This window comes from Dama dama, chromosome 23, assembly GCF_033118175.1.
Source record: "Dama dama isolate Ldn47 chromosome 23, ASM3311817v1, whole genome shotgun sequence".
NCBI lineage: Eukaryota > Metazoa > Chordata > Mammalia > Artiodactyla > Cervidae > Dama > Dama dama.
This window is the reverse complement of record NC_083703.1, coordinates 23,230,990-23,250,709: the sequence shown is the minus strand read 5'-3', so window position 1 is coordinate 23,250,709 and position 19,720 is coordinate 23,230,990. Positions and strand designations below refer to the sequence as shown.

At 37.0% G+C, this 19,720-nt stretch overlaps 1 protein-coding gene across 2 annotated transcripts in view; it reads left to right on the top strand.

Moving 5' to 3' along the window:
* NEBL (nebulette) overlaps positions 1-19,450 on the top strand; it is a 365,265-nt gene extending 345,815 nt beyond the window's left edge. Inside the window, exons 27-28 of one of the 2 annotated variants that reach the window (XM_061126176.1) lie at positions 12,141-12,247; positions 13,400-19,450. In XM_061126176.1, the coding sequence (XP_060982159.1) occupies positions 12,141-12,247; positions 13,400-13,576 (284 nt within the window). In that variant the 3' untranslated portion in view covers positions 13,577-19,450. The remainder of the gene's footprint in view (positions 1-12,140; positions 12,248-13,399) is intronic. The other variant, XM_061126175.1, reaches the window with a different exon arrangement.
* The last annotated feature ends 270 nt before the right edge of the window (positions 19,451-19,720 follow it).

Sequence of the window (19,720 nt, the reverse complement as noted above, 5' to 3'; positions counted from 1 at the left end):
TTTAAAGTGTGTAATACAGTACTGTAAACTGTAGGTGCAGTTTAGACCTCATATTAGACACTCATGCATATTGTAGAATATATAAATATATTCTGCTTAAATTTGATCTGAAATTTAAAGAAACAGCTTTGCTGCATGTGTTAAATCTCTAAAACTTGGCATTAGTCTTTAATTTATTAGTGTTAATTAAAGTTCATTTGACTTGAATGTAGCAGTGCAGTGATAATCCTTATTATAGTTTTTCTAAAAAGAAGTCATGTGGAATGTATCACCAGAATGTAACATTGAGACCTAGGTTTATTACAAAACCTGAGTCAGCTAATGACCTTTCATAACCAAGACATCAGTAAATTATTCCTACATTAACACTTCCATTCTCATATAAATAATTTTCCCTCAGTGTTTTGTTTATTGAGGACATCTGTTCTCAGTAGGGACTCAATGGAGTAGAAGCGCCCATCAGAATTCTGAAATTCATGCCTTTTATGGCTCCTCTCTCGGTGTTCTCTAGCTTCTTGTTTGATCATGAAGTACATGGAGACAGGGAATTGAATGGACCATGTGGCTTTCCTTCCGGTGCCTGGCACAGGCCCAGGAGTGCTCAGTAAGAGCTAGAGCAAGTCATCGCTTTCCTAGGCTCAGTGAAGACCACTCGGATCGGCCTTAAGTTCCTGAAGGACAATAGACCTCATGGAGAGCTAAATCTGCTATGAAACTGGGAGCAGAAATGTTAAACGCAGGCACAATAATAAACTGCTAGTGTATTTTGAAAGGGATGGGTATGTATCCAATCAGCAGTGTTTCTAAATATCTTTTCATATGAATAGTGTCCGTAAAGTCACAATACTTTGCCCAGTATTCACATAAATTTTTCTGTTGATTCTCTTTTCCCACTGAAGATTTCTGTCTTATGAATTATAGATGGTTTTCTGTCCCAAGTTCATGTTCTTGGTTTTCAGTGATGAGCATTTTTAAGATTAGATAACCAGAACAACCTATAAGAAAATACACTCTGGATTTTAAACTCTTTGCCTTCATTTAAAATAAGCTTTCCAGTATTTCTATTTTTGCCACTAAATCAGTTTTGTGATTACTGATTGACAACCCTTAATCCCCTGAAAAAAAATCCAATCCTTCCCAGCCTGACTTCTGTAAATAAAGTACATTCAACAAGAGAATCCCAGTTATATTATTTCCCTTCTGTGTATTTGACTGTTGTTTCCCATCTGGTTTGAGATGTCTGCTACAATCTGTCAAAAAAGTGATGGTTTAATATCTTCATTTAAAGTTTAGGGCTTCTCTGCTGACTCAGATGGTAAAGAATCTGCCTGAGTGTGGGAGACCAGTGTTTGATCCTTGGGTTGGGAAGATCCCTGGAGAAGGGAATAGTTACCTGCTTGCCTGGAGAATTCTATGGACAGAGAAACCTGGTAGTCCGTGGGGTCACAAAGAGCCTGGTGGGCTATGGTCCTTGGGGTCACAAAGAGTTGGACATGACTGAGCAACTAACACTTTCACTTTCACTTTAAGTTTAGGAAGGTTTAAGGAATTGATTGAAATACTGAATTTCTGTTGTGAAACTAATCTATAGGAAAAGAAATGATTCCTTTATAATATAAAATCCAGTTAGTAGAATATTACATAATTATATTTAGCCATTTAGTCAGTACATCTAGCCTGGGGAAAAAAAACACACACAATGTAAATTGTTAGAAACTCTTCATTAGTTCTGTTGCTCCCCCAAGAAAAAGGTTCAGGGCTCTGACTGAATTTGAATTCCTTAGAGAGACTCATATTCCTAGTATCAATAGACTTGGAATGAAAGAAATGTCATAAGTTTCCTTTTCTGAGTGTGAAGTTGGGGAAAGGATCAAATACTAATGAATAGCACTTGTTCCAAGATACACATGTGTCTTTCATTGATTTGCCAAAATTAAATCAAAGGATTCCATATGTGTCTGAAGGAGAACCATCTGACACTTGAAGTAGCAAACAATAAAACTTTAAAAATATATTTCCTGTGAAGCTAAGTTGATTGGGAAAAAGGGAAGGTTTGATCATCAAGAAGGATATAAATGTGGCTATAGCATCTGTGTCAAATGAGTAAGCTTTGAAAGAGCTTTATAAATTGTAAGTGGCTACACGTAAAGGAGAGATTGGGCATTCTTGCTTTTTGTTTAGTATTTTATTATTATCTATTATTAAGTATTGTTAAACGTTAGCAATGAAGATGGGAAGTGGTAGTTTTGGTTTTTATATAGATCTAAATTGAGGTCCAAGTTGGATAATAGATTGAGTGTACATATATATTTACATTTCTGTCTTACACATAAAGCAATCAAGTTGTAATCTTACCTTTGTAGTCACAAATTTCCCTCTTCTCCCCCAACTTCCTGTTTCATCCAGGTGCCCACATCCTCCCGCCCCAAGCCCCAGGCTAGTAGGTCATAGGGGTTGGATCGTGACTTTACAGGAACTACTTAAAATGTCCACAGGCTGATACAGCTGGGCTATGGATCGAGTTTCTGGTCTTCGTTTTTCTCATCAGCTCCTGCCATCCAGGCTCCTTGTTATGTCCTGCTTCTCTTGTGCCCAGATTTCCTATTTCTTATTGTCTGATCTCTGCCCTCCTCCCAAACACTCGGTTTATGCTGCATTTCTCAGACATTCTGGTTCTTGATCTTTATCTTACACCATATACCTGACCTTTGTACACCGAATTTATTTACTATTCTGTCAGGCACTTTCCTAGAGCCTGTCTCAGTGTGCTTATAAATGTGTGCCTTGATCACAATGACCCCTTGTTCACCTCCCTACCTGACTGGGACTCTTCATACCTGTTTACTTCTCTGGCCTCCACCACTCACCTTGAACTTAGAGCTTAGGCTCTGGGAAAGCCAGACATTCCTTGACATTAAGTTTTCCACATCTCCCTATCTTCAAATCATATCAGGGGCACATTGCGTCAGTTTGATAAATGTTTTTTCATTGCTTGAAAAACATGCCTGCTTATTCGCAAATGTAATCAATACTGGGGACGTGCCTAGATGTGATATTTAGTGTGACTTGTTACTAAGGCAGTCTAATGTAAAACTATTCAGGAAGTCCTCATCGATTGATGATGTTCCTTAAGAGTTAGTATTTTATTAGTGCTAGAATAAACTAAATACATAATCCAGTTTTATATCTTTAAGAATATATTACATATATTGATCAATAAGTATTTACAGAATTGCTTCTTCAATAGTGTGATGAGATTTTCTTTCATTGTTCTTGAATAATTATGAATCTTGCTATGTAAGATTGATTTATACAATATCAGCAGTAGTGGTCACTGAGGAAAATTGGGATTTGCTATGAGATGACTTTTCAGTCATGGCATAATTTGTGTGCAATAGCTAGTCTCAGTGGTATGGCTTACATAAATGGAAACAGTGTCCCTATCTACCTTCTGTCCTTAAGTTCTTTATTGCTTTCGTCTTATGAGAGAACTGCCCCAAATTGTATAGTTCTTGTCAGGAAACCACATACATATCCACAGTGTGCATTCCTTCTTTTTTTTGGTCTTATTTTGGAGGACTGTGTGCATGTGACTGTAGATACAGATATGTGCAATGTGGATTTTGTGCCTTGAGAATGTTATTAAAGACTCTCTAATTTGGAGCAGAGATTATTTCCTTTTCCATCAGTGACAGACCTGTTTGTATTTGTGGTTTGGGTTATGGTTATAGCTGGGGAGATTATTCTGGCTTTGATAGCTAAAATTTAGAAATATATCTGAGGAAAAAAACTATGCAAGTTGAAATTCAAATGTAAATGTAGGAATGAATTGACTGGATTATTCTGAAGCAAAATAGCAGATATTCTTCAATCCAAAGCATTCTATTTCTATTCAAACCACATTATGTCATAGCTCAATTCTGTCAGTTCAACCATTCACAGACTGAAGTTTTCCAGAGAAAAAACAGCTTTGAAATCAAAACATATTGCTTTTCTGGGTTTTTGAGACTAATTAAGTTTAGCTGGAAGATAATTTAACTTATAACTAATTTTGTGTCTTTTTCAACATTTAGGAATTGCAGAGTCCCAAAACAATATTTCAGAAGTTCTTACTTGAGACAACTAAGCCAAATATATAAATAAAATGGCCAGATGTGTGTATGTGTGTATGCATGGTTCTAAAATAGTACATAATTCATATATATTTTTCCTTTTGTGGTGAACAAGTAATTAGGAATATTTAACTAGCCAATATATTTGATTGAAGCAACATTTTAAGTCTGTCATTTAAGTTTAGGGAAGAAAATGGTTAGGTAGTCTCCTGGGCTTAATTGTATTTTTGGCTAGATTCTTGCTATGTCTGTGGGAATCGATTTGTCACTATAATGTTGATGACTTGAGGCAGTCACATTTTTCAGGCTGTTTCTAAAGGATGGTTTTGAAAATTGTTAGGTGGCATCATGATGGGGGTCTTTGCTGCTTACTGGAAAAGTAGTTCATGTCATATTAAGAGATGTAACTTGAACATAGACTTGACATTATTCAAACAGGGTCAGGTGACTGAATGACAGTCACCCTGGGTAACGTAGGATAGTATTGGCCACAGGAAGAAGATTAAGCACACATTCACATGCATACTCCAGAGACTTATCAGAGGCCAGAATGATCCTTAAAGATATATAAAAGCTGTTGCTTCAGAAGTGATTCTACTATCTGTGATTTCAGCTTGCTTTTCCAAAAGTGAATGAATTATCCTCACTATAATTCGTTCCAGGGATGTTCAGGCACACCTCATCAACCACAGACATGGGAGCTTCTTGTGGAGTTTGTACCCTGTGTTTACCACAAAAAGTCAGTGACAGCTGGAGTTGCCCCTGAGATCATGAGAAGCCTGCCTCGTGCTTCTCCCCATTAGACCTCTTTCTGTTTTCTTCCCCTCCCTCTCGCTCCCATCTGCCCCACTGGTGGGAGTGTGTGGTTGATGCTGACTCTTCTGACTTAAGGTCAGGCCCTCTCCATATCTGGAAGCTCCTCTCCACACCGTAGAGCTCTTCCACATTTCGGAATTCATAATGCATATTTGTAGATGCATCTTTTGCTATCTTGTCATTTCGCGCACGATCATGTTGATGCGGTACAGCCCAGAGTTTAGTTTCTGGAGTCAGATTGTTAGCATTTAAATACTAGCTCCTATGTGGCTCTGCTATTTTTGACCAAGTTGCTGAATCTTGCTAACCTTTGGACTTGCTGTCTGTAAAGTGGGCATTTCCTGTCTGTAAAGTGGTGACGATTCCACCAGTTTGTGTATTTGACACTCTAGACACAGGGCCCCGCATGGTTTAAGGAGAGGGACCAACTGTGCCAATTTACCCAAGACTAAGAGGGTTCCTGGGAAGCAGAGCTCTTGGTGCAAAACCTGAGAAAGTCGCAAGCTGAGTCAGTCCCCCTAGTTGTAAGCATTTCGTTTATATTATTCAAATTTTATTGTATTTGTATTTTGTATTCCTATGTTACATCTTTCCCCTGTTAGGTTTCACAGAGGCTCATATCTAGGTGCTTAGACATCTTCATGTGTACTGCTTTTCCTAAAAGAGATTTACATTACCTTGTAGTAATAAAATTCACATACAACTAGAAAATTAAAACAAAGATGACGTGGAGGAAAAGTCGTTAGGAATGTAGCATTGGCTTGAGAGATAATTTTTGGTTTTGCAAAGACAGTTTTAAAAAATGTATGCCGAATGCTTAGAACAGTGTGAATAATAAAAGAGGTTAACTGTTACCTCCAGGAAAAAATTATACACAAAAGAAAATATAATCACAGATTGCTACTGTTTAATCAAGTGATCAAGCAATCCCAAAGTGCAGTGTGGCTGCAGGGCTCTCTTGCCACACTTCCATAAATCCAGCTGGTAAGAAAACAAAGAAACCTTTATATCCACAACACAGCAGGCAGCACGGGCTTCATGTGGCAAGGATTCCGATTCCCTGTGCTCCTCCACCCTCTGAGTTCCAAGGAAGATAAGGCAGCGGGTCGTGGGTGCAAGCCCAGGTAGATGCTGAGCACGCAGAGGCTATGTGTCTCAGCTGACAAGGGCTAAGCTTAGGAAACTCGCAGTCATGTAAGAGGATCACTAGCAAACCTGCCCAACTTTTGCCCCACAGGGAGACACTATCTATAGCAACCCAATTAGGAAACAAGTCTTCTCTGGGAGGAAAGGGAAATTTTATTATTGGAAAGATATTTTTTGGCTGCAAAGTCTACATTTCCTCTCAGATGGCCCTGCTCTGGTCAACACCCCAAAAGTGGGGTCTTTGTCCACCCCTCCATCATTGGTGCCATGTGGTGCTTGCCTCACCAGGAGTGTCGCGTGTTAGCCCCTCAGTTCTCCTGCAATGAGCTTCTTTTGGCTCAGCTTTCTTCCCACAATCCCCAGTTGCTCCTTGAGTCCAGGGTTAAATATTTGCCCCCACAAATAAGGACACTTATCCCATTCATGAGGGCTCCATTCTCATGACCTAATCACCCCAAAGTCCCCATCTCCAAATACCACCACATTTTGGGAATAGGATTCAACACATGAATTTGTGGGGATACAGGTGTTAGAAAATATGATGATTTCATTGCATCTTGTATTCTTTACTGGAAAATCCCTGAGGGCTGATTTTCTCCTTATTCTAGATTTTTAAAAATGCCTTTAAGTAAACCCCCAATTTATTTTCTCTGTGCATGTTGTCTGTAGTAGCCATGGACTTAATGCTTGTGTCCCTCCAAATTCATGTATTGAAATCCTTACCCCCAATATGATGGTAATGTGGCCCTTGGGAGGTGATTAGTTTGTGACGGTGGAGTTCTCGTGAATGGGATTAATGCCCTTATATAAAAGAGACCCCCCCCATATTGATAAATAAGTAATAAAAACAGAAGAGACCCAACACGGTTCCATCACCCTCTCCCCCTCCTGCCATGTAAAGGACTCAGTGAAAAGATAGCCTTCTGTGTATCAGGAAGCAGATCCTCACCAGACACCGGACCTGCTCATGCTTTACTTTGGACTTCCCAGCTTCCAGAACTGTGAGAAAGAAATGATGTTGGTTAAGCCACTTAGTCTGGTGTTTTTGTACCAGCCCAAAAGGTTTTATACCTGGCCAAGACATCAGTACAGCATCATATTTATTTTTATGTTCTGCATTTGAAATTTGGATATCTACTATTACTCTATAGTCATTGTGAGGCTGTCAAAACCTCCGCTCTGTCTGTAAGGATCTGAGACTTTTATTGTGGTCACTGTGCAGAGATGGTTGTTCTGATGCCTTCCTGGTTAACCTCCCAGCCTCTGGATTTTTATTCTATAAAGTGGAAATACAATGACACCTGTATTAGAGGGTTGTTCTGTTTTGCTAAGGGGCAATATATAAAGCACCAGGCACATGGAGGATACCTCTATAATTAACTCCTTTTCTTCTGCTGCTTACTCTGGGTACCGACCCCAGATGGGACATTTTTGGGTGTGCTTTTTCTACTGCTAATTGAGGTAATTCTACTTTTTCTTCATTAATTTTTTGGGTTCATTTAATCTTCATGTGTTTGCATGTATTTCCTTATTTTTCTAGTTTCAGATTTCTGAAGGCTCCCAAAGATTTTTCTTCATACATTTTCACCTTCTGTTTTATGGTCTTCCTGTCTACTTCTTTACCTTGATTTTCTTTCCTTCCATTGTAAGACTAGACATTAAATAGAAAATATTAGTATTGGCTGTTTATGGAAGAATTTATTGGGCACTAGAAGAGAAATTTCAATTTTATAAATACTATGCACGCATTCATGCTAACTTGCTTCAGTCTTGTCTGACTCTTTGCAACCCCATGGACTGTAGTCCTCTAGTCTCCTCTGTTCATGGAATTTCCCAGGCACGAACACTGGAGTAGATTGTCATGTCCTCCTTAGGGGACCCTCCCGATCTCTCTTATGTCTCTTGATTGGCAGGTGTGTTCTTTACCACTAGTGCCACCTGGGAAACCCTTATAAATATTACAGGACATTCAAATAGAGCCCCAAATCTGCAGAGCTTTAGTCAGCTTCCAGATCTCTGGTCAATCTCTGGTTTATCAATGTGAAATGGAAGTTGAGTCACACTTCCATGTTTTGTGGTTGCCTTAATAAGCATCAAGAGTCTTTACCATCATCTGTACCAATGTGTGTGGGGACTGACCACTAGTGTAATAAGGAAGGCACTGTGTGTTCTCTTTCTTAATAAATTCTTGTTCATTGCAAAATTAGCCTAATATCTTGCTTTTGCAAAACTGATTGAATTCCATATTTTCATGAACAATATCTCCTACTCATCTTTTGCTCAAATTTTATTAAGGAATAAACCCAATTTCCAGAGCAACTGCTTGAAATTTCCTTTTGCTTGTTCCACCTATGTTTCATAAAAAACATTCATGTAGCAAAACAATAAAAAAGCAATGTTTGTGCCTGCTTTTAAATAGGCATTTGCTTTTAGTAAGTTGATTCCTCTGAGCTCTCAGTTATATTTTTATAGTCCTAATAGGATCTTCCTAAAAAATCTTTTATTGTACCAAGTATAAGGTAGATAACAAGTTTGATAACCCCAAAAGGACTTGTGTTAAATAATATAGCCAGAGAGGGAGATGAAAATAATCAATAAAGGAGTGAGAAGAGACCATAAGGATATAGTTTGTATTTACTCTGAGATTTCTCATTCTAAACTCTTCTGTTCTTTCCAATCCGTGCATGCTTAGGATAAATACTTTCTTCTGCCTCTGTATTTCACAGTAGCTACAGATTCCTTTTGGAGGTCAGATTTGAACAATTGAGTAGGCATAAATTTACTTCCGGAGAAGGCAATGGCACCCCACTCCAGTACTCTTATCTGGAAAATCCCATGGATGGAGGAGCCTGGTAGGCTGCAGTCCATGGGTCACTAAGAGTCGGACACGACTGAGCGACTTCACTTTCACTTTTCACTTTCATGCATTGGAGAAGGAAATGGCAACCCAGTCCAGTGTTCTTGCCTGGAGAATCCCAGGGACGGGGGAGCCTGGTGGACGGGGGAGCCTGCCGTCTAAGGGGTCGCACAGAGTCGGACACGACTGAAGCGACTTAGCAGCAGCAGCAGCAAATTTACTTCATTTTTAAATGCCAAAACTAGAAAACACTTTTTAAAACAATTTTTATTGGAGTATAGTTGGTTTATAATGTTGTGTTAGTTTTAGGTGTACAACAAAGTAAATCAGTTATACATATATTCATTCTTTTTTAGATTTTAGACCTTTTCTCATATAGGCTATTAAAGAATATTGAGTAGAGTTCCCTGATCTACACAATAGGTCTTTATTATCAATTTTATGTATGATCATGTGTATATGTTAATCCCAGTCTCTTAATTTAGTCTTCTCTCCTTCTGGCTTTGGTAATCATAAGTTTGTTTTCTGCATCTTTGACCCTATTTCTGTTCTGGAAATAAATCCATCTGTACCACCTTTCTAAAGTCCTCATTTGTGTGTTAATGTATGATATTTGTTTTTCTCTTTATGACTGAACATCACTCTTTATGACAGTCTCTAATCCATCTACACCTCTGAGAGTGGCACAATTCCATCTTTATGGCTGAGTGATATCCCGTTGTATACATGTGCCGCATCTTCTTTGTCCATTCCTCTGTTGATCGGCATTTAGGTGGCTTCCATATCTTGGCTATTGTAAATAGTGCTGCAGTGAACACTGGAGTACGTGTATCTTTTCAAATTATGGTTCTGTATCTAGAGAATACTTTTAAACAACATTTTTTGAGTTGTTAGTACTGATGGGTGCTAAACCTGTGTAAATTTAAATGTATTACAGCCTATCAGATAGCATATTTAAGAGTTTTTTTCATCATTGTCCTTTCTTTATTTTTTTCCCCAAATATTTTAAGATGATGGTGCTTGACTCTGTACATCAAAATTTAAAAGTCATAGTTAAATAGTGTGACAAAGGATCGAAAGTTTAATTTTTAATTTTAGTTAATTTTAAAGGGTTACTTATTTAATCTTAAGTATTCACATATAGCTCAAGATAATAATGAAGAAATGACTTGTTTAAATGGATAAAAACCCAGTCCAGAAGTACTAGCCTGGGGATGTAGTTGGAGTCACTGATTAATATGTATTTAAGGAAATACTGTAAGTATCCTAAGCCATTTCTTTAATTGGGCAAAGGATAAGTGTCCAAGACCATCACAGCTATAGGAAGACAACTAGTTTTGTCACTCTTCTAATGCCTGCATGCTTTGAATGTAGTGGACAGTGAGAATTGTTCACATCCATGCAGGCTTACCACGTGACAGGAAGGGGAGTCAGCTCTATGCACACATGAAGTCTTTTAAATATTTGCTGATAGTCAAGGGAGAAAATAAATGAGTGGTCAGTGCTTTCTGCTTCCAACACAAGGAAAAGCTTTTTTGCTCAGCTAATTAATTAGGTCTAGGTATTTATGGAAATTATTTTTTTTCATGAGTGAATTTTGACAACATCCTTGACGTCTGTTAAAATTAAACATTTAAATTGAGTTGATAATGTTAAAAAATGCTGTTTCCTGAAGTATTCGATGTTTAATAACTTTAAAATATACTGCAATCCAAGTTAAGTGCTTTCTCTAGAAAGACATTAAATAAATGCAATTACAACATTATAATGTGAATTAATTCAAGAACTACTTTAAAAATCTCCATTTAACCTAATATCACTATTATATGGAGAATACAGTAATGATTTGTTACTTTCTGATGATTAAACTTCTTTAAAGTTTGATGTTCTCATATATCATTAGAATGTGTGCCACTTATAAAATAGTAATTATTCATAATACCCAAGAATTTCATCTGCTTTATTCTTTTATTATAATGTCCTGAGTAAATCAACCATTATAATTATGTTATATACTCAGCCTGATTGAACAAACAGGACAATCTTTTGTGGATTTTTATAGGACTTGTATCATACAAGTCCTATGATGAAGGTTATGCCTACTAAAATACCTTCATGTGTAGCCCGTGATTCTGGTTACAAATACACACTACTAATTTTTGTGGGGTTTTGTCTAGCTTCCGTATTAGTTTCTCTAGAATTCTGTTTTCTTCAAAACAGGAACTATGTCTTTTGAATGTCATTAATTAGTGTGAGACTAGCACAAACTAAGTGAATACTCTCTTTTTTTTATGTAGAAGTTTAATGTTTATGAAATTCTTTAAGTGGTTTGGTTCCTAAGGTTTTGTAACTTTATTCAACTGACTTATAGCCAAAATAAAATATTTCTTATATGATTCATATATATGACCCATATATTCTAAATAAAATTTTCTTTAAAAGGTACAGACTTATTATTAACTGCTTAACAAACATTTGTTTCTAAACATATGCTATGTTTACCATCTTTGTAAAGGTAACATTCAGCAGTATGTCTCAAAATACTGAAAGTGTCTATTGTTAAGTATTCAATATTTTGTGAAAACACTTATATCCTGTCACTGGTCTGACAATCCAATTAAATTCCTTTAAATTTCTTTTTTTTTTAATTGACATATAGCCGATTTACAATGTTGTGTTAGTTTCAAATTTACATCACAGTGATTCAGTTATACATATACATGTAAATCTATTTCTTTTTCAGATTCTTTTCCTTTCTAGATTATTATAAAGTATTGAGTATAGTTCCCTATGCTATACAGTAAGTCTTTGCTGTAAAATCCTTTAAATTTCTTATTTTTATTTTTGAAAATGCCTACAAGGATCACACAGCCAAGTGAAAACATGAATTTCTTAAGAGATTATGGGAATTTTTGTTATTTGTGTTGTTTTAATATATAGCATCTGCAGTAGAGGATTATAAGCATTTCTAACACATATTTGATTGCATGTTACACCGATTACCTACATATTCCCTTAATGACTGAAATTTATAGTACCCGAGAGGTCACTTATAATATCACTGCTCACATTTCACATGACACTGAAAATGGCGTTTTGCTCCAGAATTGTCTAGCTGAGCATGGGGTTACTTGAGGGCTTGGGATGGGTACTCGGAGGCTCATTTTAAGGATTCTTTGTGTGTGTGTGTGTGTCTGTTTAATGTCCAGCACCTGTTCTTCCTGGAGCCTACCAACAAAGCCATTCTCAAGGGTATGGGTACATGCACCAGACCAGCCTGTCATCTGTGAGGTCAATGCAGCATTCACCAAATCTAGTAAGTGCCCGATTGAAGTGCTCCTCCTTCCCTGGTCTTCATAGTTTATCTCCAGAATATAAAAGCACATGGAATACAGTTGGGTTGAATATGGTTCATTTTTACATTAAAAAATTCATTTTTTTACATTAGTTTCAGGTATACAACATAGTCATTTGGTATTCTTATAGATTGTGTACCATACAGAATTATTATAATATTATTGACTATTTCCCTATGCTATACGTCACGTGTCTATGACTTATTTCCTTTAATGGGTGGTAAGGAATCTTTAATCACTCTAAAATTCTTGCATCTCAGTCAGTTTCCTCAGTCTACTAATGCACTTGATTTTGAGGTTGTCTGATATTATTAGCTAAATTCTTGGCCTCAAATGAAAACAAATATAGTAAAACTCAACTCATTATAACAAGGAATTAATTATATGTACCTCAATATTCATGACATTCATATGCTAAATGTCTCCTATCACGTGATACAAAATCCTATTGAGTATATTATGGATTTTTTCTTTTTATTTTTTTTTAAATATTTTAAAGTAGAAACAAAATTTTTTAGTAAAATTCATCGCCTCTGCCAGGGGACCAGTGGTTGTAATGACTTGGCAGTGACTTGGGCCTGTCTGCCACTTTGGTGAGTTTTGTTCTCTGAAGAATGTGGACTAGGGGAGAATCTACATAATCTAAGGTCTCTGGGCTTATCTGAAGCTGAGGGAGTGGCTTTACTGCTTCAAAGCTTACTTTTTAAAAAAAGCTTTTTATTTTGCATTGGGGTATAGCCAATTAACAAACAATGTTGTGATAGTTTCCGGTGAGCAGCAAAAGGATTCAGGCATACATACCCCCCCAAACTCTCCACCCTCTATCCAGGCTGTCACATAATATGGAGCAGAGAGTTCCAAGTGCTCAGAGCTTACTTTTTGACAGCTAGCTGTTGTATTTAGTGGCTTGCTCTGGTCCACAATATTACCCCTTTTGCCAGACTAGTAACCTTGAAATGAACAGAATCAGGACAGACAGTAGGCTCCAGAAATAGATGTGCTCGGAAGGGCTCCTGGCAGTTCCTTTCTGTGTGGGCTGGTTTGTCGTGGTTGGCATTTGTAGCCATGACTGTCTTGGTGTCCATCGTGTGACCCCATCTTTCCTTTCTCAGAGGACCTACCGAGCCATGTACGATTACAGCGCCCAGGATGAAGATGAAGTCTCCTTCAGAGATGGTGACTACATTGTCAACGTGCAGCCCATTGACGACGGCTGGATGTACGGCACGGTGCAGAGAACTGGAAAAACCGGAATGCTTCCAGCAAATTACATTGAGTTTGTTAATTAATCATTTCTCCTTGCCCTTTGAGCTTTGTTCTAATGTATACTAAACCCAATCTTTTTAAAAGATAGAAGATACTTTTAAGACAACTTGGCAGTTATTTTACAATAATCTATCCTTCCTTTGACAATTAGACACGCAGGTACCAGGAAGAAGGAATGACTTCTGGGCTGAAAAACAGCAGCATTTTTGGTAATTGATATAAACAAATAATCAAGTCTGGAGACCTGGTGCTGCTAGTTGTGTTAATGGTTTCCTTTGATTGGCTACTGAACCCTTCTGGGAAAACATATTTTTGTAAACTTTAATAGAGATGTTGATTGTCCCTCAAATGTCACAAATATATGAAACTTCTTAGCTGTCACTTTGGAATCACCAGAAGCCAGTCCTCTTAATTCAATAACACAGCTGATAATTTAAAAACCATTTAGCTTTCGAGTCACAAGGCAATTTCCAATTCAAGTGAAAATTGCCTAAATATAATAAATGTAAGCAGTGGAAGACTGACAGTTCTGTTAAAATTATACTGACTGGTGGCCTTAGGGATCTAGAAACTTTCAATGAACAAAGAAATTTCCTTGTTCCCTGGGCCGACTTGGGTCTATTTATTTCTCATTTATACCGAGGCATATCCAATTCTCCATTTACGTTCTATGAACCTAAGTACACGCTTGGCTCCATAGAATGTCAGGACCAAATAACTTCACAGCTACTCTGCAAAGGGCAAAATTTAAGGTCATGTATGTTATTTCCCTAATACTAATAGTCTTTACCCTGTTGCATGTCATGTAGGTTCAAGCTTCTGTAACATAGGCAGCTGCACTGCCCTGTTCCTGTTATTCAAACAAAAAGTGTGGCTGATACCTAAAAGCCCTACCCTCTAGATGCCAGCTCATCAGAAAAGCATAACTTGAAAAGTTGCTTGAGATTCTCCTGCCGCATTGCACTCTAGTTTTGAAGGATTTACACCTTAGGAAATAGATGTATACGCTAGCAAATAAGTGATTTAGGCATTTGTTGAACAGCTTCATTAACTTAATGCCACTGTTGACTTAAAAGTTAAGAAGACTTCCTAGAAGCCAGTGACAAAGCTGGAATATGAAGTGTGCTGGGAGAAACCAATGAACAAAAGATTACCAGCTGCACACACAGAGAGACAGGTGATCTGGTTTCTTATTTGGGAAAACAGTATTCAGATTCTCGGATGGAAATCTAGCTACTGAAATTGCTTAACGAAAAGATTTCCTTTCCACTTTCTGGTTTTTATTTTCTAAATCACATTTGGAAGTGAGAGGGGGGTGTCACCAGAGATTTGACAAGTTGTTCATTAAAAAAGAAATCGTTGTCACATTTTAATTTTCCAATGAGTGACTTTGCAGGCTCTTGCTGGATTCGCAGCCATGACCATCACGTCATGAAGTTTTTACCTGGAGTCCACTGTCGAGATCACTGGAGAGGTTCACGCCCATCAGCAACTCTGGGTTTTTCTGATTGTGCCATTATTGAGACTTGCAACAGGGTAGCAGTCATGTAGGGTCTGACTTTACAGCTGTGATGAAACTGAAAAAGCAAAATGTAATTACAAACATGTAATCAAATATATGGGCCATGGGGATATCTGCCTTAATGATATATTCAAAGAAATTAACAAAATAAGCTGTAAAACATCTTTTCTTGAAATATTTATTAGTCCAAAGACAAATATTAATTCATTTACACCTTTGAAAAGTAAGCACATAGTTTTGAAATCTATAGTCTCATTTTTATCAGGCTAAAAGAGTAATTAGTTACACTCAAGCGACATACTATATGACACTGATCTAAAACTGAGAAGAGAAAAATTTAGGAAAATTGACTAGAGGTTATTTGAGGGGGTTTTACAGATCACCACATAATCAGCTTGCCTGATTTTCTGTCACTGAAATGATCAGTTGCAATTTAATTGATTAAACCCCATACTGGTTTTGGTGTCTTATACACAAACCTACGAAAACAAGCAGAACTTGGAATATTCTTTCAAAAATTCTTTTCCATTAAAACTGAGGGCAACAAGCTTGCTTAGTTTTATTATACCATTAAATAAATATTTATGATTCACCCAGACAGACTACTTTTTGTGATTATAAGAGAGTAGTTGTTGATTAAATCTGCAGACTCAATGTGGGATGGGTACACTTTTTGATAAGTAGCACATTTATAGGAAGCTGAATTTGAAATGATTATAATGGGGAAGTAGTCATAAAGTAACAGCTTAATGTTTCATTGTTTTTCTCTTCCACTTATTTCAAAATCAGATTCACTGAATGTAAAAGTCAATACTTATTTGGGGAGTAATTTTCCCCAAATTTTAAGCTTCACATAATGTTTGCATAGCAAGCTACTTCTGCTTCCAGCCTTTAGGAATTAAGAACTGATCAGAATTTAACTAGAGGGCAGTTATTTTACAATAAAGACTGAGGGACAACAAGTTGCACACGTTCCTGATGCTATAATTTGATGGTGTTGTCACTGTTATTAAAGCCTGTCAGGATATTAAGCGTCTCAAGCAGAAATATAGAAAAAAATATATGTATAAAACCAAAGTGCTATTTTTACAGCATCATTTTCAAGACTACATTCTCGAACACCTTTTCCCCTTTCCACACATCCCCCCTCTTGTTTTCAATTTGGCAACAGTTATATCCTACATAATATGACAGCTCAAGAAGGGTTTTAAAAAAACAAGTCTTTTAAAAATCAAGTTAAAGAGGGCTGTAAATGCCTGAGCACAGAGAGCATGCACCTGATTTTCTAATTGTGATGTGTTCTCAAACCTGATAAAAGCACAAGGGCAGTTTGATATGCTTTTAAAAGGTTCTGAAAACAGAACTTAGATGGATCATCTCTCTCTTGAGCAGAGCATAGCAACCGAATATATCGCTTGTGGTGTAAGTTTTTGTAGTGAGCGTTTTTACTAATTCTTGTTCTCTGGGAAAGCTTTCTATTTCTAACCTGTGACAAGGCACGTCTTCATGTCTCCTTTTTATTGTTTACACATCCACAGTGTAGCCCACTTGGAAATAATTATCCGGTTGTCAGATCTCCACACTGTCCCTGCATCTTCTCAGGCTTCCCCCACCTCAGAGACCACACAGGAATTTGCAAGCACAGTTCCCAGGAGCACCTTTTATGAATGTGGATGCGATTAGACCAGCCCCTCTCTTGCCGCCAGGTTCATTACTTGAGGATGGTGAACATACAGTTTTGCCAGTCTTGCTACAGTCTTTCTTTCCTTATCTTGTCTGTGTTGAGCTCGACAACACTCTGGGATTTGGGAAGAAGATTTCCCTAAACACACAGTGGAAACTTAAAGAGGCGCATCTTTTCTTCAGGTTTGCCCATCTCCAGTGGAATGTTTTTTAATGAAAAGATTAAAGAAATTGTGTGTGATCCTTTAATAACACCCTCTATATAAAGTGGATATAGTTTATACCAAAATTATAATTATATAGAGATAAAAAATATCGGTGCCTTTTTGATTACCCTTGTTTATTCATTATGGTCTTGGAAAGAAAACCAAGCAAGCAAGCTTCTGCCTATTCTATAGTAATATTTTATTATATGATTATTGGTATTTTTATGGTGGGGAAGTGAGATGCTCCTGATGGTTAGGAAAGGTGATAACTGACTGTATTTTACCTCTAAAGGTTTAGAACTTTAGAAAATACCAACTTCTTTCGTCTATTTCTGAAAGATTCTTTGTGAATTTATATATGGTTGAGATGCATAAACGTAAACTTTAGGTTTGAGATTTAAAATACCTATTGTAAGTTAGAAGAATTATGTTATGAGGCTGAATTCATTACACCAGATGAAATTCACTTCATAAATCCATTATACCTTAGCTATTTGCTTCTGATAATCTGAATGTGGTTAGAGTATGGTTGTTTGTGGTAACTTGACATGGAGGTGAGAAAGCTTTAGTTACCAAGAAGCTCTGTAAACCAAGTGAAGAATGCTAAAATGAAAGTCTCTTTTTGAAGTATTCCACACTCATTAAAGGTTCTTTCCAGGCAATTATCCACTAGCACTGATTCAAGAAAATCAAGACATTGTATGATGCTTCTGTGGCCATCATTTCCTGATGCTTAGACTACTGGATCCACAAGCCTGGAAGGACCCCTGGGGCAAATCTATGCCCCAGTTGTCCTTGTTACCTCCAGTATCTTCATGGGAATTCCATATGCTTTTTGTGTTTGATATATGGTATTCAATTTGCATAGTATACACTTCTTTGTAATCCAGCTGCTGTTAAGAATGATTTACTTTAAAGGAAAAGAGAAAACTACATCATAGTTCCCTTCTTTAGTGTTCATACAATGAACGGCTGAGCATTTATAAGTAGCACCAAGTGTATTACAGGCAGGGTGTGGAATCTTTGCTCTTTGACCTGTGATTAAAACATGAACTTGAATCCTTGTGCACATTGGTTTCTATTTGCTTCAAAATATGTAGAATTGTGATTGATGATTAATTTGCAAGATTGTACTAACTTTGAGAGCACACAGTTTTATAGAAAACACTTCATGTTTTAAAATGAAGGAGCTTACAGAATGATACGTTATTAATATAATTTGGCTTTTGTTATGCAAATTGTTAACACCAGCTATTAAAATATATTTTAGTAGAAATGCTTTAATTCATATTTTTTCCTCTACACTGTGAATCTTTAAGCCTTGGTGGACTAGAGCAACATCGTGCTGCCCAAAGGACTAACCTATGCAAACTAGTTCACATTTTAGTGGATGTCACAGTAATTGTGTAATATGCTGTTATTTCCCCCGCATAATGTATAGCAGCACTGAAATAACACATTCAGCTGAGCATTGTATATGTATAGTTACTCACAAACCCTTCAAGGCTACCATGATCATTAGGATTATCACTCGTGTAAGAGCAGATTGCTGATTTATCTATTGAAACCATTTGAACGATGTCAGAACAAGAATGACAGATGGATGCATCCGCCATGGCTCCCAAGTGGTCCCTGCAAGTGTTCTCCTGTGATGAAGCCTCGTTCTCAGATGCACTCTCTCCAGGGTATTATTATTCTGTGTCTTCTTTCTGTATTTGTAAAACATTATAACGCTTTAATTTCCTATCTCTACACATTCGGTTTGCTTAAATAAATGCAGGATGTAACAAAATGGTTCCACTTGTCAGTTCTCACCTTGGTTTCTTAGAGCAGTGCTCATTGATAATACCCTGGGTGTGGGTTTATCGTGACAACTCATGTCAGATTGCCTCAAAGGTCTGTGCCGGCCTCAGACCGCTTTCCTTGGTGAGCCGTTCAGAATGTGTCTTCCTCCTACACATAAACTTAGCTTTAAATGAAAAAAAATGGTATGCTTTTTCAAGCTGAGTCTCTTTTTGATTTTATATCAAAGTGCTACAGTAATACATCATTGTAGTTCACTGCTAGACTGACTTCCTCATATGTCCTCAGTAGTACGACTTTAATTTTCTTGTGTTTGAAAGATGAAAGAAACAGCTTGCAGCAAAGAATAGAAAGTGCTCAAACTGGGTACATGAAACAGGGAGATGCTCTGATTTCCCAACTCAGAATGGCTCATTTATCATAGAGGATAATTGCTTTTTCCCCTAATTTTCCCATAGTTGGAAAAAGTGAGTTTGTTTCTTTCTTTGCCCTCATGTAAATCTACTGAGACTAGGGTCTTAGCTTTATTGTGTTATTTTGTAACAGTTCTTTGATGGTGCCTAAATTCTCCTAATGATAAACCAGTAAACTCTGCTGATGACACATTTAGTGCTCTTGCGCAAAGAATACTCTTCCTAATCTTGAATTTTCTGTTTTTCATATTCCAAAAGTATGAAATATTTGTATGCTATTAATCATTAAACATACTTATAATATTTCAAATGGTAAATCAGCTTATTTATTTATTTGAGGAATTTACTTTTTTTTCTCTCAAAGTCCCCCCCCCCCCCCCCCCCACTATGCTCATAGAGTTTACTCTTTGGAACTCAAGCCACAGAGAAATGACCAACTTAGCAAGATTTTTTTCTGCACTAAAATGATTTAGATCGAGAATAAGGTGATCTTATATTTTTATTAAAGCCTTGTGAAGCCAGTTTTACAGATAAATGACC